Below are 22,418 nucleotides of genomic sequence, written 5' to 3' on the forward strand. Positions count from 1 at the left end.
ATCCAGGAGGCAAAGTATAAATGTTGCCTTAGCGTTAAAAATACACTAGGCATAACAGTGGCAGAGAGGAAAAAAAAAAGATGTTGAGACTACGAGCTAAAGGTCCGGACCAATTATGTATAAAAACAATTGGATTCAGCATTGGAGACGGAACCGGTTCATTCCTATGACAGTTGCTTTATGCCATATGAAACAAAAAAAAGTTGACTGGCGGGTATACAATTAACCAAATGTTTTACATTAATGGGGCCAAAGAGCAAAACCTCCACTTCCAAACTTCTTGGTCATGACTGGCTCACATTAGTCATTATAACTCTAGATTAGATAGCAACTTTACATAAGACATGATGATTTTAATAAGGACTATTCAATTGGGGGAGGCGTGTGGCGCAGTGGATAGAGCCTTGGTGTTGGGATCAGGGGGTCACAGGTTCAAACCCCACTGCATGTCGTTGTGTCCCTGAGACACTTCACCCCAAATTGCTCCTGTGGGGATTGCCCACAGTATTGAGTATGTAAGTCGCTTTGTAAAAAAGCGTCTAACAAGTAACATGTAATGTAATTGATCTTTCTGGGCAGTTCAAGGTCCTCCAAATAAACTAATCCGCTGCTCTACCAACGTCTCTTGGACAATGCAAGTCTATGGAAAATGTATTTGGAGGCCCCATGTCAGTTCTTTGGTTTCAGCTTGTTGTTGCTGCTGTTTCCTGTTCTCTTTATACATGTATGGTTCTGACCAACGTGCTGCAGAGGCATTCTTTAAAACTTCAGGTAAGAATTTTAAATGCGAGCAAGAGAAACCAAATTGGGATTTGTTATCCCAGTCTGTCAGTGATGTTGGTGTTTTTTCAAAAAGCTGCAGACTGTAGAAAAAAATGGTTTCAATCGGAGTAAAGAAACATATATAATTCACTGCTGCCATGCTGACTGGAAAGTGTTAACGTGACCTTCTTTTTAAACGCACTTCAATGACCATCAACTCTCTGAAGAGGCTTCTACCTTCACTGTGACCGTGTGTGACTTTAAGTGCAAATGTATGTGAATTTGAGTGTTTTGCATTGAGGGTTATTCGCACAGAAAGGGGCCAATTTTACACCAAAGGTGTTCATATTACCTCATTTCAATCATGCTCAAGAGTGAGGGGTGCATTTTAAACTTTTCTTGCTGCTTTGAGAATTGTATTTGTGCAAGTTTAGATTCCCTAAAAGCCGTGATGCACTGAAACACTGAAACATTGACTTAAATTAAATGTATTATGTTAACAAATTTCACATACATTAGGTTAGTTGCTAGCATTAATATTAAGTTGAACCTAATATTTTTTATTTACACTTATATTATTATTTGTCCTTTAACAAACCTAATAAAGATATGTGAAATCTGTTGACATCATTTCGTTTTTTTCAGTGGGCAGTTTTGTGAGTTTGACCATCGGTGTGTTGCCTGGGAGCCGGAGCTTACGGAGAGAAAAAGGTAAGTAAGGCTTCATGACCTCCTGACCTTTCCACAGACAGGGGGATACGATGAGTGTCACGGTCTCCCTCTCTGTACCTTCTTCTTCTTCTCTGTTCTACTCCCACTTATTTCCAGCGCCTGTCTCTGTTCGTCTGTATTTCAATCCCTCTCCTAATGAGGGTTTATTCCCACCGAAGTGTCTGCAGGCAGAGTGAGTGAGGATGCAGACGCCCCCAGCTGAGTCCCCACTCTTCTTCTGACCTCCCCTACCTCTCTCTGTTTGGATGTTTACCTGTCCATCTGACTGCTGCCATTAAGGAGCTGTCACTAAACTGCTGTCAGTGACAATGACTGTTGTGTCTCCCTCGAGTGTCGACTCCCCCACGAGCCCTCTCGCCGCGAGGGCCTTAATGAGCCCTGTGGCGAAAAGGATGAGATGGAGTGACCAAGGGGGGGCAAAGGTGAGATGCTCCTGGGGAAAAGGGAGCGCAGGAGAAGGTGAGCAACAGGGGAGCAAGCAATTATCTTGACTCCGGAGCTGTACATGGCCATCAAGCCCTCGAGCTGGCACGTTACAAATGAGCTATATCCTGCACTGCTGGGGAGAAAAATCACACCCAGCTACCATCACTCTGCACACCCACCTGGTAGGGGAGAGATGCTCAAAACAGGCTTGGAGTGGGATTTCAAACAATATTAATGCCATATTTTATTCTTAATAATACTACACTGATTTCCAACACAGGTTTCTTTACTGTCGAGCCCATAAATCACCCTGGAAATGAATTGCGAGAGGAACAGTGGGGGATAGAGAGAAAGTAGGGATGATATAAAAGGAGAGGAGGGAGGAGAGAGGTTCCTGTGGTGATATATCATAGAAATAGGAAAGAGGGGAAAGTCATTTGCAGAATGCAATAAGAAGAAACTCTGAAAGGGAATAAACGAAATGCTCGTACAGACTGTGTTATCACAACTTTCTCTCTGAGTTTAAAGCATGTCGATTCACGTTTAGCAGAAGAAGAAAGTGAAACCTGAAAATGCAACTGGTCTGAATAGATTACTAAAAGCAACATTATGCAACAATTATGTTATTTTTGTGATTTGGCCCACCTACAGACTCAGAACATTTCACTCATACACATATGTAAAAGTGGACATGTTATGTTGTGTCATGATTACATTACTTGTGATCACAAACTAACAAGTTACAACTTATCTAACGCTCCTGCATATCAGAGCTGTCCTAAGCTCCTCTGCTAGCAGTTAGCGGTTAGTGCTTCTTTAGCTACAAGTAAAGCCTTATGTCAATCAGTAAACTGGAGATGCCAGAGGACATCAAAAGGAAACATTTTTTCACAGAATCTGTGGTGTCAAATTGAAAATGTTGTGCCACCCAAAGCAAATATGATTACACTCCTCCCTTAGCGCACTGCATGTCATACACTGAGAACACTTGAATTCTGACCAAAGTTGTTAACTGGAATCGCACACTGCTGCTGTGCCCTTAGCGGAAGTGACCATTGTTCCTGTTAGCCATAAGTGGCTAGCTTGCTATCATTTGCGTAAGCGAATCATTCCAGACTTCTCTATACACCCAACATAGTTAACAATGGCTTATTTTCAACACAAGTATAGTGGCATGTTTTATTAAACAGTGAAACAAAACGCACATGTATAACGTCTTCAACCTTATCCCAGCTGATGGTAACATGGTGATGGTTGTGTGAGGGAAGTGTCTGACGTTCCACACTCAACTTCTCAACCATTATGAGTGCACCATTCAGGAACTCTAAGTGCATTGCATTATGTTATACATTGCATTTGGACACTTAACTAAAAGTGTGAACATTGCAACCCAGCACCTGTCGTGCACTTTGAGCTGTGCAGCATCTGGCTGAGAGAGGAACATGCCATAGAGAGAAGCTCTTCTGTTGATAGGGCCTGAGCAGTAGAGTGGGAGAGAAAGATGGATACCCTAAAACTGTACGTTTAAGAAAAAAGAGATAGTAAGGGGAATTTGACAGCAGAATAAACCTTTTACAGGTTTCCTCTGCTTCCCCCTCTGACAGCCTTTTATTTCTTTGCCACAACCTACCACACAAGTACCCACTGTGCAAGAACGAGCCCTACACAACACATTATCAAATGTGAAAGACACACACATACACACACACACACACACACACACACACCTTCAGAACTGCACAGCAAAGAGCCCATTTTCCTAGAGCACCAACACAAGGTCATGTTTCACAGCACTACAGTGTGAGGTAAATACTCTCTTCTGTTCTTCATGTTCTTTATATCCTAATCTTTCTTGTGTTGTGTTTTTTTTTATAAAGGGTTTATCTACATTTTACACTACTATAAAATGTTTATAGCTACATTTCATAGAGTAAATAATAATAGTAAAATGATAACATATTTTTGTAGGCCGACCAGTAAGTTGCACGGGCTCCCCCGACGAAAAGCAACAGGATTTTTCCACAGGATTTCTGAATATCTCTGTGGCAAACACACATTTATCATTCTCACATGTTTTGTTCAGCAGGATAATCTTCACATATTAACACCATCTTTCTGCTTTCTGCACATTTTTACACACATGTCTGCACAGCCCTCCACTTTATAATATATACTCATTTTCCTAAGTGCTTGTGTTGTTTTTTTTGTTTTTTAGCTTTTAAGGTTATTTGTATAGTTACATTTACATTTGGTGTAAATACCTTTTTTAATGCTAAATTGATTCTTAAAAATACTTCTATTTTGTATTACCTACTTTGCAACTTGTTTTTTTAGATAGTTTATGTCCGCACCACCAGACACCAAAGCAAATTCCTCGTACGTGTAAACATACCTGGCAATAAACTTGATTCTGATTCTGATTCAGTGACGAAGGTAACTTCGTCACTGTGGACTGACGGCTTCGGGGCCTTGTAACTCAGCACTTTAGTGAACAGTTTGCACTTTATTAGCGTGATTGCACAGTACCGTTTGGCATGGCATATTTGCACATTTTATATAATTTATACTAATTATTGAGATAGTATTTATTAAAGGATTAAACCGTATTAATTGAAATGTCGTCGGGCAGATGCTGGTCGGGTCCTCGGCTCCGCCTTGAAAAGATAGGGGAGTTACCGAGAGCGCCGAAAGTGTTTGCTGGTGTAGAATGACAGCGGTTAAGAATGATCAGGGTGCAAATAATATGTTGAGGGTGTGGAAATCATAACGTTAAGTGGCATTAATTGTACAAGTGCTGACTGTGTTTAGTTGGGTTTGTATGTGTGTTATTCTGTTCAGTTATATGTTTGTGTTTGGAAAGTGTTCCCCCTCCCGTTTTGTCTGTTGCTCCTGATTACATTATGTTCACCTGGTGCCCTGTGTTGTCTCTTCCCCCCTCACCTGTGTCTTGTTGGCTTGATTGCACATGTGGGTATTTAGGCTCTGTGTTTCCTGTTTTGTGGGGTGAGATCCTTGTGGCTGCAGACTGTGCTCACGTGGACAGCAGATTGAGGCTGTGTCATGCATTTATGATTGTAATAAATGCCCACACCGGGTTATATTTTGGACGTTCTGCCTCTGCCTCCTTGCTTGGTCTGGGCCGCTCAACGGTCAGTCTCACAGATTCATACGTATGATTTTTGAAACAAAATGAAATCGCCAGAAGTCAAAAGCTAACGTTAGGCTACAAAGGAACTACAGCCTGGTCACATGACTTCACATCAACACTGCTAAGCTAAAGGTGGCTAATATTGTGATGACGTTTAGTAATCTCGTTTAGACACTTGTTAGCAACCAATGTTGTTATGACACAGAAGCTTTGGACATTCACGAGTGGGTTATTTATTGATGTATGTGTAAATCATAGATCTTATTTTAGGAATCTAATCAAAAGAATTTCAAAAAAACATTGACTTTGAGACGAGGGAACAGGAAGCAGTAAAATGCTAACTATTTTCAAGGGTTTAGGGCTTATTCCTACACCACTCTATAATATCCAGTTGACGCTATACATTTTGGTTTAGAAATGGATGGAAATCCTAAAATAACATGTGTTCTTTTTACACACAATTGACAGTCTTGTTTACCCATCTTCTTTACTACATCCCCACTTACACAAACCCACACAGGCTTCAGTGCAGAGATTAGGGCTCATGCTGCTAAGTATTCAGAAACAGCAGGAAGACAGAGTGATGCCTCAGTGGGCCGGAAATCAGACAGGATGACCTCCAACAAGGACAAACTTTATCAGGACATCCCTGTGAGCATCTGCCTGCCTGAGTGTGCATCCACGCGTCTCCATAAAAGCTGTGCGAACATGACTGTGTTACAGATATTGCATGAGTGGGGGACACATTTGGAAGAAGCACTTGGCTTCCCAAGGGGAAAATGTCCTAAAAAGACTTTGATACTGAAACTTTTTTTGTCACATTCATGATGTTTTTTGAAGAGCATCTATCTTAGCCAGGAGAGCAGCTTATTTCAAGCTCTTTATGTTGCATTTAAGAACCATAAACATGAATGAACATGCGTTTCAATATGGCATTTATTTCCCCCAAAAATGAAATGTAGTGTAAATAATCTAATGTTCAAAAAATGAGGTTGCCTTTCCCTGAAGCTAGGCCTGCATGCAGTGTGTTTCCAGGCTTACTGCAGATTCCCTTCAGTATCATAAGGGAAGTGGCAGCAGCTTGAGGGAACAAAGCAATAAGTAGGAATTTACATAAATTCACATGGTAATGTATTCAGCATTAGGCAATGACTTCCCTTATAACAGAGGGACATGTTCTTGAAAAAAAAAAGTGTTTTGAGAAGAGCAACGCAGAATGATTTTGCAAAGGCGTTCACAGACACGAGTATAATGAACAAACACGAGCCGTGATATTTGGGATTCAAAATGAAGATAAACTCTTCCAATCTCTGGAGCCCAACTGTGCGTCTCCACACACACACACACACACACACACACACACACACACACACACACACACACACACACACACACACACACACACACACACACACACACACACACACACACACACACACACACACACACACACACACACACACACACACACACACACACACACACACACACACACACACACGTTCAATGCGAACACAAAGGGGTTCTTCAGCTAACAAATGGCCCAAAAGTTAATCCAACATTTCAGTTTTCTCAACAATGGCCACCAATGGTGATATTGGCCACTGAGACCAGTTTGAAAAGAACTACAGTAATTTGGTTTCAAAACACACACGCCAAGTTTCCCTTCACGCTGTATGAAGTGTGAACAATTGATGACTAATTTAGCCGCAGTGTTGTGCTGCTCTGTAATTTTGACGCGGTGTCAAAACTCCCAACAGGTTGGCTGGCATTAGCTTAAAGTAAATTGGCTCTCCTCTAAATGACTTTAGAAAGTGTTACATAAGCCATAGTTATAACTATTATTAAAATAGAAAGATTATTTATCTTTGAAACACCATAATATCATGAGATAGCAGTGTAATCTCTCACAGCCGTTCTGCTTGCCCCTCTCTGATTCTTCAGCGGAGATAATGACTGTTGCAGCTAACCGAGGGAACAGAACACGCACATCCACTGTATGAAAAATGGAGGTCACATTACCTTTCCAAAGCTTCCTTTCCCAATGGCCCGTAATATCTGGAAGTGGTCGAAGTTCACTGTGAAGAAAAAGAGAGGGAAGAATTCAATCATAATGTATCAGCACAGAGAAATCTCTGCTTTTGGTTCGACTCATTTAACATCACTATGAGGGTAATGTGCTGACTTTAAGCATGACTTTGAAGGTGTTCACAGCTACATCAAATGAACGGTGGAGGAAAAGCATTTCTTGTTTACACAGTCCCCCTGCTTTTATGGGAAAGAAAGTTATTGGACCAGTTAACATAAAGTCATCGCATTTAATGGTTAGTAGCAAATCCGTTGCATCAATAACTGGCTGAAGTCTACAACCCACACACACCAGCAATTCATTCCCTGGAGATGCTCCACAACTGTACTGCAAGCATTCTTACTTTTTAATACTTTAGTTTTTTGCCTAGTCTTTATCAACACATGCTCAGCTAGGAGGTCAGGTGACTGACTTGGCCAATCGATAAAATTCTGTCTTCAAAAAAAGTCTTGGTTGTTCCGTCTGTATGAATAACATCAATTTCCTTCAGCATAGTCCTAAATAACACAACTAAGGAGGCTTTCAGATCAGGGATTGAAGCCTAGATCGGAGGAAAATTCAACCAAAGTCCAGTTTGTTTGTTTTTTGTGTACATTGTGTATCTCGAGTACAGTTCCAAAAGGCATATAAAAACTGTACAGAAACACCAAAGTGGACCACTTTTAAACAGCTTTGTAGTCGGCAAACTATCTCCCCTATAATCTTATGTGTAGAAACACTGATTCTCAATCCTCTGAACTACACAACCATGGATACAACATTAGGAAGCAGAAAGGAAATATTGGGATCTAGAGATTGGCATGCTTTTCAAGATTGTAGTGACTGCAAATGTCCTGATGATAAACGACGTGTATTAAGGTACAGAACCAATGTGATGCCTCATGGTGGTGCTAGGTGAATCGTCAGGGGATCACCAAATCCAAGATTACTCATCCTCCGGCCACTTTGATTAACTGTACACATTTGAATGACGATCCTGTTATATTAGATATTACATATATCAGTGGAGCAAAGTGATCAATTGACATTATTCTAGAGAAATGCCTCTAACGTGGCTAAAAAGTGCTTCACCTCCTGAGCAGCTCTCCTATTATAGATTTGAGCACTTCTCAGCACTTAGACCTAATAGTTACTGTTTCATTTGCAAATCCAACTGCTGGACTATGAGCCAAAAGCATAACATAAATCATTGTCCTTATACTTTCTGGCTGTAGTATTGGCGAGATTGATTACGGTAAAGGCCTAGCTTTGGAATCAATGGAGAGAAAAAAGGATGTTTTCCACTTGAATAAAAACCGGAACACCATGGAGAAGCAATAGATGATATTCTGGTTCTGTCTACTCATATTTTTATGAAGCGGTTGAACTAATGAAATTAAAAGTTATTTTTGAAAACTTCATACACTGTTCATTTTACATCTATATTTAATTTAATATGTCATTGAAAATAATAAATATTGTGTGAGCTTTAATTTAGCTAGTCAATAGTGTTTTATCTGTCCGATAGTTTACATATTTTTTCTCACTGTCAACTTTTATAATTTCACTCTTTTAGTTTATCTTCTATTTTGAGATGTTCATGTATAACTGTTTATTTTCTACTCTTTTATTTCTAATTATGTGCAATACTTGTTTTACAAAAAAACACCAAAAGAAATCCCAATTTGGGTTAATAAAGTATATCTTATTCATACTGTGTCTCATAATAACATCAAACTTTAAACACATAAAACATTGTGTGCGTGGAAAAGTATTACAATTTGTGATAGCTGTCACAGATAATCGGATACTTTGAATGAAGCCAACAGAAGTGTTATCAAGATCAACGGCTGAATGCTTTAGTTCTTGCAAACGAACTAGAAGAAATAAGAAAGGAGTATGATATCTAAATAAAAATGTTTAATTTGGACTTGAAGTTTATCTAGTCGGAGGATCAGAGTGGAAGCAAAGGCAGAGGAGTCTCATTTAAAAAAAGGAAAAGACACCCAGCCCAAAGCACTGAAATCATTCATCAGAGTGTATGTTGTATCAGTTTGTGTAAGGGCACAGTTAGACGTCTCGGTTCATCCCTTCTTCAGTGGATGTTCTGCTGACGGATGAGTTGTCCTGCGTGTGGTACAGATTTAACTTCACTTCTGAGAGGGAGGATGGTTAGGAGAGGGGAGGAAAACAGCCTGGTAGAAAATAAAAATAAAAACCTGTAGTATAATATAATGCAACAAGTTATGATATTTTAGTTATGGTGCATTATCTCAAATGTACCTCATTTCTGCATTCATATAATCAAACCAAATCACTGTACTGCATTTTTTGTGCATTTTGCATTTCATATTTCTTGTTTACTTGATGTTACTCAATTATCTTCAGTCATAACATTAAAAGTGGCTTTACTGATGACAGCTAGAGGCGAGTTATGGTATAAATAATAAACGGCTGGGAAATTGGAAAAGCGACACCTCGCTAGTAGCTACTTATGCTAGCTTTAGCCTTACAGACTGATAGGACGGACTCATTCACATCCGTGAATCCTAAATATTAAAGTTCTACGTTTTTAGGATTATAATATTAGAAATGATATTATGGTTAGTGTGTTGGGCAACAATCTGGCAATTTTGATTAGTTTCAGGACGATTCAATATATTTAAATATTTTTGCGAGACTGTGAGCAAGGAGTAAAAGTAATTTCAACATCTACAGTAAATGTAATATAAGGACTAACAGTCATAGTACAAAGACCCATTCAAAATATGTATAAATAAATGCATTACTTTTTCGCCATATGTTACTTTATGTCCATATAAAACGTAACACATTCTGCCAAAATGTTTAATCGGTACTAGGGTAGCTCCTAGTACTAGACTCCTGGTACTAGGATGGGTTAAAAGCAGAGAACACATTTCACTGTGTGTGCTGTGTGCTCTGCATGTGTGACCATTAAAGAGGGGTTTCATCCCTCCCATTCTATTCTATTCTATTCTATCGTTGACTTTTTTACGATACCGATACCGATACCACTGAACGATACCGATACTCGACCAATACATAACGTGATACTTTCATGTTGCATAAGGGAAAAATTGAATCATCCCGCAATTACTCCCATGAAGCGCTTCATGATATAGTTAACATGTCAAATGAATATTAAATTCAATTGTGGGACTTCGACCTTTTAGTACTGAACAAACAATGAAAAACACGTTTGACAACACAGGCTTGAAGACTGTACATTCCTGTACTCTGATTTTATGTGACAGTAGCAAATGTTTTGAGAGGTTGGATGTGTTGCCGCCTTTCCCAGAAATAAACTTCTTGCAGCCACACTTTAGATTTTCGTGCCGACATCGAGCTAATGTAAAAACGAAAGCTAACCGAAAGGCTCAGACATTCGGAAGGAAGGTTAAGGGCGTTGCTTGGCAATCAAGCCAATCACCGAAGCCGTTGCAAGACGCACAAACTGATTGACTGGCGGATGTCAACAATATGGCGCGGCCCAGACTCCACAGTGACTCGTTTGCGGAGTTTCACGGCGAAATTGACATCGTAATTTCGATGGTTTGGGCGCGAGTTTAAGGATATTACGCCTCACTTTAAAAAATAAAAAAGTATCAAAAACCGGATCTGATTTCGGTACGGTATACCGTAGCCGCCAGTAACCGGTATTTCGGTAATACCGGGTACCGGTATGCACCCCTAATCGGTACAGTGATTTTGAGAATCAATACAATATCGCAAAGTAACAGCTTGTTAAGACACTGCTAGTAAACCTAAAAAATGCATTGGTGGAACGATGTTTTTTAATGTTTTCTTTCTTAATGTATGTAAAAGGTTTGGACTGAAGTGATACATTCTTTTTGTGCGATACTTCTGATTTAAGCCAGAGAAATCAGTCAGGATATTGCTATGTACTGCACGTACCAATGTGCGCTGATGAGATGATGGGCTACCACTGAACCACTGACCCACCTCCTCCTGATCCTCTGATTGCGACTTGCCTCTGCTGTGTGTGTGTGTGTGTGTGTGTGGTGTGTGTGTGTGTGTGTGTGTGTGTGTGTGTGTGTGTGTGTGTGTGTGTGTGTGTGTGTGTGTGTGTGTGTGTGTGTGTGTGTGTGTGTGTGTGTGTGTGTGTGTGTGTGTGTGTGTGTGTGTGTGTGTACGTATGCAGCAGTGCCATAGGCAGATGTGAGCGCAGCAGGCACGACGCTAACTCATGCCGCTCCTCCTTAAAAGTCAATCATCTTCTGAAGCTTACATCCTGATCTGCTCAGCCCCCCCCCCCCCCGTGTAGACAAGGAGTGATCAGGAGAGACGACGGCACATGCTGGTCCCCCCCCCCCCACCCAGCAGACCTACTGCCAGCTGACCTCTGCCCCCCCGGGCTGGATGAGCAGGTGTGGTTTGTGTCTTTCTGGATGATAGGCTAATCCAGAGTGGATGTCCCTTCTCAGGGTTTTGTACAAGGCTAATCCTCTCATATGGCATGGCTCTGTGTGCACCCTGCCGCCACACAGAGACACTGTACCATGAACATAGCTACTTATGATGTATTTAAAGAGAAGAAAATAAATGTATACAACAAGGTGTGTTCACAAGTGTGGTGGTTCTTCTCTCAGGATGAAATTGTGGTATGTTCTGGTTCCAGCTGCAGTGTTTTTCTGACATAAAAGCGCTGGGCAGAGCCTCCTTCCAGCGTTTTTTCTTAATGTTTCTATGACATCAATTAATTGACAGCGTATCACAGCTGTGGTGAGACAGTCTAGCTTCACCCTCTTGCTTTTTATGATCTATTTTTGCTATATGTTTGATATTGTTTTTTCCCCATGGACACCAGCTGGAAGATCCTTGCTCTCACACTTTGTATGAATAAGCTTTACTGCTTAATCTGACAGCCATAGACATGGAGGACGATCCGTGTGTTGGTGGTCTTATAACGTTTTTCCATTTGAAAGATACATCCAACAACAGGCTTCTCCTCTAATGGCTATAGTTCTTTTGAGAAATCTTATTAGAAATTTTAAATATAATCTATTACTCAGCAAGAATGCATTCAAAATGAAAGCAGCATCATAAAGTAAAGAAACACAAGAGACTCGGAGCACTAGCTCACATACTTTATCATTTCATGCACTGGATAAATATTGATATGATATCCCTACGGTAACATATCTAATAGGGGTTACTTTCCAGGCAGCTTCTCCACAGGAGGGTCAATAGTTTTCACAGACTTGAGTTAAGGAGTGCCTTGGTAGCTGCAAAATCCGGGGCAGGAATATGAAGCCAATGCCAAACATTATGTTTAAATGTTTAAACTTTACAGCAGAAATAAACATGTTTACCGACGGGTAAAACACGATGTTGGTCTCTGAACCTCATCAACTCATAGATGACAGCTCTGCGAGGGGTGAATTTATATAATACTAACTCATTTAAATTTAATTATGAACTAAAGTCAAGCATTATTAAGGGCATGGACATTTTGAGTGACAGATGGGTGCTGTCAGCTGCTAGCTGTCAGCTAGCTGCCACCCCTCGGCCAAGTTTGGGGTAATAGTGACTTTTGAAGAGTGTTTCACGCAATAATTTGACTTAATATGGCTTGTTGTGTTAGTTGCAGCACCTACGACGCGAAACAATATTTCCGTGAGTGTCTTTAATATACTCACTATCTAATAGAATATCCTTTATTGGAGATACAGTGTTGAAAGGGGGAGAGATAGAGGAGATGACATAGGAAACTTAATATCACCTTAATATGTTACCTAGCTTTTTATTAACTGCTTACAGCCATGGATGTGTACTTATTTGTCCTTATTTAATTGTCTTACAAATATGTGCTTTTCATCTCTATTTAATACTTGCTCTGTCACTTTAACACTGTAAATGTCCCCGCTCCGAGACTAGTAAAGGAATTCAGATTTTTAAACTTAGTAAACCAAGTACGTTGGTTCGACGTACAAGCCCGCGTACTTGGCAGCAGACACTGCATATCGGCCACCTGCTCTGACCACTGAGCTATCCAGCGTTGCGCCCACATCAGTTTGCAACGTGATATCAGTAACTTCAACGTCCTTTGTTTCACCAAAACTTGCCAAAAACTGGAATAACGTTACCAGAAAGCGCTATTTAACAATGTGCCTCTTTTTATATACTGATCCAACAGACTCTGATAAGAAGAAAGTAGGAGGGGTTTGGGTGAATAATGCACATTATTCTATAAAGGTGACAAAATGCCAAACTCAAACAGACACCATATAACCGCAATGTCCTTGCATTACCTAGCCCTGTCTCTCTTCCCCATTTCTACACGGCTCTCAGTTGAAAATAAAGGTGAAAATGCCACAAAAACATAAGCTTGAAAGAGACTTCTTATGAGGGCTCTCACTGAGCCGTGAGTCGCGAGTCACACTGTTAATGTGTCAGATGGTATTTCTCGGTGTGGCCTAATTTTAAAAAGGAAACCCAAGAAATGTAAATGACTTATCAAAGACGTGGACTATGACTCTACATGACAGATAGCACAATTACCCATCCACTCTGGTTTTTCTTTTGAACCATCGATCGTCGCCAGGATCACAGCGCTTCCTCAAAGTATGAGTCATCTGATAATGGGATGCAAAACAAAAGGCTCTCTTTAGCTGGCCTGGTGAGAGGAGCTGCTCTTTAGATTCAGGGGAAAAAAGATATTTGGGCTTTGTTCTATTCTAAGGGGATAATTAGAGCGGACACAGCGTTTCCTGTAAGCATCACATCAGCATCAGAGGCTCTCTTTCTCTCCACCAGTCGGCCAGGCTGTCTCCCATATGCTGGGAAGAAGGAGTAAGTAGGAGGCTGTATAGGTCTTTCATGTCATACAAGCTTAACCTCTAGATTCCACCGGGTCCGTCTGCGTCGCGTCACGGCTGCGCCGCGGTTTTGGTCCGGCCTCCTTCGGCGTCATACCCTACCGGGCGTGTTTCAGAAGCATTTCAGAAGCGGAGCGTCTTGCCTGCCGGCTCGCAGTTTTTGTTGATTTGGGCATATTTCCTGGACAGGCTACGTTGTACAGACAAAGTTAATAATAACTGTAATATTCCAGTTATAAACGACATGAATCAAAGATGTGTTGCTGTATTTTAGTGGTAAAAAAATGCATTCATCATCATAATTATTCTATATATATAATTTACACAGTGCCTGTAAACCGGAGGAGAACGCTGGCATTTCTCCTCCTACTTGAAAGACTACGGAGGGATAGGGTCTGCAAAATGTGTTTATTTTGGGGATGGGCCGGATGCTCTGACCGGTCCACTTCCTGCCCGGCGCCTCTGCAACGCCTCTGCAACGCCTCTGCAACGCCTCACGTCGCGTCGAAAAATAGACTTGAATCCTTTTTTGAGCGGAGCCCAGCGCCGAGATGCTTCTGGTGGAATAGCACCCATTGACTAGAGTGGCCGCGATCTTTGCGAACGCCGCGGCCGTAACGCGGCCGTAACGCGACGCAGACGGACCCGGTGGAATCTAGGGGTTACACTGACTTAAATCACTACATAGAGCGTGTCTGGAAACGATGGCCAGTAAAGTCAAGCAGCGAGGTGAAGTGCCTGCAGTGCGGTCGATTAACGTGTTCACAAACGGTTTATTGTTCAGTACCCGCATTTACGGTTTTCATGTGAGAGCTGAAATTCACCAGCATTCCATGGAGTGTTTTTTTCTCTTGTTGTCAATGAGCACGACTCTTTTCCAGCTTCAAGCTGTTGACAAAGATTTGCTGCACAACTGTTGAGTTAAAGAGGCCATATTCTGCTGATGTTCAGGTTCATATCAGTATGTAGTGTCTCTCCTGTGACATGTCTCCATGCTTTAATGTTCAAAAAGCTCTTTATTTTTCACATACTGCCTGTGCTGCAGCACCTCTTTTCACCCTCTGTTTGAAACCAGAGCCCAGTCTGCTCTGATTGGTTAGCTGGCCGTTCTGTTATGATTGGTCAACGGCTTGGAGATGGCCTGCCCCTTAGCCTATCACACTATGTTAAAGAAGTGAACAAAGGAGTCAAATGGAGGTGTTTCAGGCAAAAACCTACGGAACACACTACAGGAAAGAGAAACCCCAATGAGCATAATAGGGCCTCTTTAAATCTCTCATGTGTTTTATTGTTGGTGTATAGGCTGCTGCCTGAATATGCTTCATGAAAGGCAAGTTTTCCTGTCAATAGAATCATTTTTTATCCTAAATATCTTGGTTTCTTCTTTTCTAAGGTCACATTGTTCTGTTGTCTTACACAATACACTTAAGAAAAATAACATGTTATTGATATTTATTTTCTCTTTTTTAACTACAACTAAACATTGTTAAAGTAACCCTCCCAACCCGTTATGACTAGTGAAAAAGCGCTGCCCATGGTATTTGTAGAGAGTGTGTTTCACAGCAGTCACGATGTCTGCTTCACCAGCCGCTCTCAGGTTTTAGTGGATGCTGCGCAAAATACTTAGGACGAATCCCTGAATGAATTTGATCTTCCGGGGAGACAGTGGGGGAATGACAACATATTTTCATCCGTAGGGGTTGGGAGCTGCTGACACACCACCATGAAATGCTGACTAGGCTCCACAGGGGGCCTCGGTGGGAGATTGGCTCCTGTGGAGAAGCTGATATTGGCACAAAGCCAATGTCAAGGGGTATGGAAAGTGTGTGTCTAAGAGGGTGTGCATCTGTGTCCATGCACTCAGATTGCATTGAGCCAAAGTCACTGTTCAGCCCTCAATAAAAGAGGTCCTAATCATATAAATATGATGCTGGGGTCATTGACGATTCTCTATCATGAAAGTGGTGAGTAGGGTGACACGTCAGCAGACACACCAACTGATAAGTATAATTAGGTAATGTCGGCATTTGTCTGTAATATGATTGAGCTGAAACAATTAGTCGACTTATTCATTATTTGATTGACATAATAATAATCGCCTTCTATTTTGATAGTAGAATAATTCAAGTAATTATTCAAGGTTTTCTGCTTCCCAAAAATATTTGGCATGATCTAGTTTTAAATCAAATTAAACTGAGTATCTTTAAGTTTTGGACCAACAAAAGATTGAAGATATATCCTTGGTTTTTGAGAAACTAGGATGAACATTTTTCACTTTTTTTCTGGATTTTATAGACAAATCAATTATAGCGATAATAATCAGTAGATTAGTCTATAATCATTAGCTGCAGCACTAACTTAGCAATATGATACAGATACACAATAGCACAGGTAGAATGCAAATCAAAGTACATTTATTCAACTATTGTAACATTTAGAGGTACTAGTATGCTACCTAATACTTATACTCCACATTCTGGAGGCCAATATTTAGCTTTTTACTTCACAACATTTTAATGAAATGTTCAGCTGCTTTATAGGATAAGATAATAAGCCAATACAAAATTTAAAAATTTAAAATAAAAGGGCATATAATTATAGGTTAAGATATCTAGCAGCAGTATATAAAGGAATACAAATTAGCTCCACATTTACCAGCTGTCATGAACACTACTAATACTTTTGGACTTTTACTTAACAGTAATTTTTCACTGGAGTATTGCTATTTTTACTTTACTAAGTACTTCACCACTGCAAAATAGAAAATAATGTATAGGACAGTATAACATAACATACAAGTATAGTATAGTTCAGTATTGTATTGTATTGTATAGTATACTATGGCAGGGGTTCCCAAAGTGGGAGTCCCGAGGGGGGGTCGCGAGATGATTTCAGAATCCTCTTGATGAGACCCCTGAGGTGTTTTATTTTTTTTAAATTAGTTTTAATTATTATTATTATTATTTGTATCATTATTAATAATAACGTGTGCATAGACATTTTTTATTATGTAAGGGGGACAAATAAAAGAATTTTGATTCTGACAGATTTACGACAGTATCATTTGCAGCTCAAAGGTCACTTTACAGCACCACAGTAAATATCACAGACGTAAAACACACATCAACTACGCACCAGTATATTTCTTCTGAACAGCTCTTTAATATATTTTTCAATATGAAACGTTGGTTAATACCAACTAGTGAGAAGGCAGACAGGCCAGCGGAGAAGGCAGCGGAGGAGAGCGGAGACCCGCCATCAGAAAGGCCGTCGACTTCTGGAGCGGGAAGAGGAAGAGGAGGAGGAGGAGGAGACAATCGTAACCCCTAGATTCCACCGGGTCCGTCTGCGGCGCGTTACGGCCCGTCCACACAGCCGCGTGCGATGAATCTTCAACGCTTCTGCCCATTCACTTTTAATGGGGTGACGTCACGATTCGCCGAACTGCATTGTGGGAGCGAAGCGGAGCTTTGCTGGCGTTGCTCGCTGCAAAAGTTGAGCAATGTTCAACTTTTGAAGCTTCGGCGGAAGCGTCAGCCAATCAAATCATATGCCAGTACAAGCTCTAGCCAATCAAACCGCTGCTTGTGTCTCAGGGGCGGGAGATTCATGTGATTGGTTGTTGGTCGAGTTTCAGACACGCCCGCCGGCAAGCTTCAACGCACGCCGCTGTGTGGACGTACCGTTACGGCTGCGCCGCGGCGCTCACGGCGATCGCGGCGATCGCGGCCACTCTAGTCAATGGGTGCTATTCCACCACACGCGGCGCGTTACGGCTCAGAAGCGTCCCAGAAGCGGCTCGGCGCAGGGCTCCTCTAAAATTAGGATGAATCCTATTTTTGACGCGACACAGCCGTAACGTAATGTCGGGCAGGCAGGAAGTGGAACGTTCAGAGCATATATAGCATATATATATATATATATATATATACACACACACAAACTAATTTTACAGACCCTATCCCTCCGTAGTCTTTCAAGTAGGAGGAGAAATGCCAGCGTTCTCCTCCGGTTTACAGGCACTGTGTAAATTATATATATAGAATAATTATGATGATGAATGCATTTTTTTACCACTAAAATACAGCAACACATCTTTGATTCATGTCGTTTATAACTGGAATATTACAGTTATTATTAACTTTGTCTGTACAAAGTAGCCTGTCCAGGAAATATGCCCAAATCAACAAAAACTGCGAGCCGGCAGGCAAGACGCTCCGCTTCTGAAATGCTTCTGAAACGCGCCTGGTAGGGTATGACGCCGGAGGAGGCCGGACCGAAGCCACGGCGCAGCCGTAACGCGGCGCAGACGGACCTGGTGGAATCTGAGGCGGTCCATAAGCAGTCAGACCAGCCTTCATCCAAGTGTCGCAAGTATCGAGAGGAATACATCCAGTACGGATTCACATGCCTCATTATCAATGAAGCACAACATCCCCAATGTGTAGTGTGCACTGAGGTACTTGCACATGAGAGCTTAAAGCCCGTAAAAATACTCAGACATTTGAAAACGAAGCACCCCTCTCTTGCTACTAAACCAGCAGATTTTTTCCGCCGAAAGGAGAGAGAATTGCAAGGCCAAAAGAAAGTTATAAGTAACCAAACAACAATCCCTACCAAAGCTCAAAAGGCATCATATGAGGTGGCATATTTAATTGCACAGGCAAAAAAGCCACACACAATCGGGGAAACCCTAATTAAACCTGCTGCTATCGCTATGAGTAGGGCAATGCATGGGGATAAACACGGGAGCTGGAAGCAGTGCCGCTGTCTGACGGGACCATATCCCGGCGCATCACGGACATGGCCCAGGACATCAAGTGTCAGCTGATTGACAGAGTGAAGAAAGTGAAATATGCTTTGCAGTTAGACGAATCCACAGATGTATCAAACTCTGGCCAACTGCTTGTTTTCATCAGATACAGTTTTGATGGAAAACGTAATGAGGACATGCTGTTTTGCACCCCGCATGAGCTAAAGTGCACAGACGAGGACATTTTCACAAAACTTGACAACAAAATAAAAGAAGAGGGACTGTCTTGGGATGAGTGCATCGGTGTGTGTACAGATGGTGCTGGAGCAATGCTGGGGAAAAAGAGAGGACTAAAAGCAAGAGTCTTACAAGTGGCGCCCCACGTTAACTTTACGCAATGTATTATCCACAGAGAAGCTCTAGTGAGTAAAACGCTCGACCCAGAGCTTAAAAGTGTTCTTGAGACGGCGATAAAAATGGTCAACTACATCAAATCAAGTCCACTCAATACCAGGCTGTTCACCAGTCTCTGCAACGAACTGGGATCGGAGCATCAGGGCCTGCTGTTCCACACAGAAGTCAGGTGGCTTTCGTGGGGAAATGTTCTCAGCCGCCTGTATGAACTGCGGGACGAGGTGCGCTTATTTCTGATGGAGCATGGGTCCCAGCTCGCTGACCACCTGACTGATCCTGACTGGTTAACAAGGCTGGCATATTTGTCTTGCATATTTGACAGACTGAACGGACTTAACATGTCATTGCAAGGTGAAAACACAAGTATCATGTCCCTGAATGATAACATCTGCGCATTCAAGAGGAAAGTGGATCGCTGGACTGCGCGAGTTGAAATGGGCAGGATTGATATGTTTCCTGAGCTGGAGGAATTCATAGAGGAAAATGATCTTAGTGTTAACTCTGTGAAGAAGTCTATCACTACCCACCTGCAAGCCCTCCTGGAACACTTTAACAAGTATTTCCTAGAGGAAACAGCTCCGGAAAAATACGACTGGATAAGATCACCATTCACTGTAACGACCGCAAGTCATCTGTCATCCGACATGGAGGACGCACTGGCTGAACTGTCAAGTGACCGCACATTAAAGACAGCTTTTAATGTGAAGACGCTTGCTGAGTTCTGGATTTCAGTCGAGAGGGAATACCCACAGCTTTCCAAGGCCGCGATGGACGTTCTGACGCCGTTTGGCTCCACATACCTGTGCGAAAAGACTTTCTCGGCACTGACATAAAAAATAAATACAGATCGCGTCTAAACGTGGAGGATGATCTCCGAGTGGCCGTCTCCAAAAGCAAGCCCAGGATGGACTTGCTGTGCTCCATGCATATTACCCACCCGTCTCATTAGGTGAGATTAACGCTGAAACATAGCCTACGTATTCCCCAAATGTAAATTTGCACCGCAACAATGTTCATATGTTTACTACAGTTTATGTCTTTAAAGTTTGCACCGCAACAATGTTCACTCCTAAGTTACATGGAGATTACTTTGACTCACGAGTTCTGCTGTTATCTTATATTAAATTGCTATATGTAAAATCATATCATGGTTGTCAGGCTGTTCTGTTCTTGTGTGTTGTCGTTATGCACGTGTTTGGATACGCCTATTGGTGCGTGCGTCCTGTGCACACGTTTTTTTAAATGTTTCAGTCACCAAGTGATAGTGGGGGGTCGCCAGTCTCTGGCACTGTTATTTTGGGGGTCGCGGGCTGAAAAGTTTGGGAACCCCTGGCATGGTATAGTATAATATAGTATGGCATGGCATGGTATGGTATAGTACAGTACAGTATAGTATAGTACAGCGGTTTTCAAAGTGTGAGGCGCGCCTCCCCGGGGGGCGCAGCGTGAGAAAAAAATAACGAGAAACAGTGAAATCTAGTTAACTTCAGCTAACTTTATGCGAGCGGCAACATGGATCGATTTTTTGTGAAGTTACCTAAAGTGAGAGAGGAGACAGCGTCTGGCAGAAAACGGAGGAAGTATGACCACGATTATTTGAAGCTAGGATTTTCATGGACAGGTCCTGGCAGGGTCGGACTGGCCATCTGTGTGTTCTGGAGAATCACAGAACGGCCGGTCGTCAGCGGGCCGTTGACGGCCGGCTCGGTTCGCTGGCGGCCGGCACCGCCCTTTATTTTAATTTTAATAATACTTACTTTCATCAAAAGCAAGTACCGGTCAAGGCTGCAGCCAGAGGAGGATCTGCGTTTAGTCCTGTCTACATTGCATCCCTGCATCATCCGCCTGTGCGCATCAAAGACGCAGACTCATTGTTCCCACTAAAGTAGGGGTGAGTGTAATAAGGAGGCAAAGTTGACGTTCAGTGTGGTGCCGGGAGCAGATAAGGATTTATCCACCATGTTGAAAATGTAAAAAATGTTTAAAAAAAATGTTTAAAACATAAAGATAAAAAGGTTTAAAAAAGTGATTGTTTAATGTTTTAAGGAGGTGACGCTACTCAGCCAATCAAATGGGTGCAGTCAGTGAGTCAGCACGAGAGATTCAAACACAGAGACGAGACAAGAAGAGAGAAACAGTCGTCATGAGTCATTTCAAATGGCGTGCTCAAAAAAGAGAAAGGTAGACAGCGAAAACAGAGCATAATGACATGTTCTCTTACTGGACCTCTTTGAAATGCAATTGAATACCCCTGCATTATAGCAACAACAACAATAATAATAATAATAATAATAGCAATAATAATTGGGAGGGGGGGCGCGGCTGTTCTTATGTTCTCTGAGGGGAGGCTCACCTTCCCACACTTTGAAAACCCCTGGTATAGTACATTCTAGTATAGTATAGTATGGCATAGCATGGTATAGTATAGTCAATTATAGCATAACGTAACATTATTACAATGAATTGTAATGTGGCTGATGAAGGAGAGCAGAAGAGGCTAAACAGGGTGGATCTTGTGGAGGACACCTTGAAGAGCACAAAGAATACATTATGCAATGAGATCATTAACCCTGCTAATTATACCCTGGGAAATATTTGATAGAAGAGGCGTCTGGAGAGAAAACCTTTCAAAGCAATTCTCAACATCATGATTACTTTTAGACAGAAAAGACAAAACAAATCAGTAGTCAACAGACAGGGAGATTATCCACCCTTCAAAGATGAAAAGAAATTGCTGTATTACAAACCAGAGTCATTATGTTACAAAGTAACAAAAAGACAGCAATTAACAGCTTGGACCACACTGAGAGGCAAAACATGTTGACACACCACAATGCCAATAACATGTGTGAACATTAATGTGAATGTAATGTGTGGTGCAGAGATTCCAGTCATAGTTAGGAATTCATTGTAATGACTACGATAATGCAATTTTTATTAGACGTTTTTTTATTAGTCACCATCACAGTCGCTGCCCCTGGCACAAAGCGGGTTGTGTGAGGGGAGGGGGGGGGGGCAGTTTATCAGGAGCGCAGATGCTGATGAATTATGAGTTCAACTCCTACAAGTACCTTTAGTCTTCATGGTGCTGGTGTTACTCACTAAGAAGATGAACCTTTATTTATTTGCATAAAGCATCTACAAACAGATGCTCGGCGCTTCAAGGTTAAGAGTTTTATGTTATTTATGCAATTCCACCTGCTTGAGAAAACTTAGATATACTCTCACTATGTTAAGGTATTGTTAGGTCTGATA

At 41.6% G+C, this 22,418-nt stretch overlaps 1 protein-coding gene across 1 annotated transcript in view; it reads right to left on the reverse strand.

Annotated features, from left to right (window-relative positions):
* Positions 1-22,418, reverse strand: part of LOC117476112 (serine/threonine-protein kinase 32C-like) — a 114,249-nt gene that overhangs the window by 64,840 nt on the left and 26,991 nt on the right. Inside the window, exon 2 of the mRNA XM_034122488.1 lies at positions 7,091-7,146. Coding sequence (XP_033978379.1) covers positions 7,091-7,146 — 56 coding nt within the window. The remainder of the gene's footprint in view (positions 1-7,090; positions 7,147-22,418) is intronic.

This window comes from Trematomus bernacchii, unplaced genomic scaffold (genome assembly GCF_902827165.1).
Source record: "Trematomus bernacchii unplaced genomic scaffold, fTreBer1.1, whole genome shotgun sequence".
NCBI classification, from domain to species: Eukaryota; Metazoa; Chordata; class Actinopteri; order Perciformes; family Nototheniidae; genus Trematomus; species Trematomus bernacchii.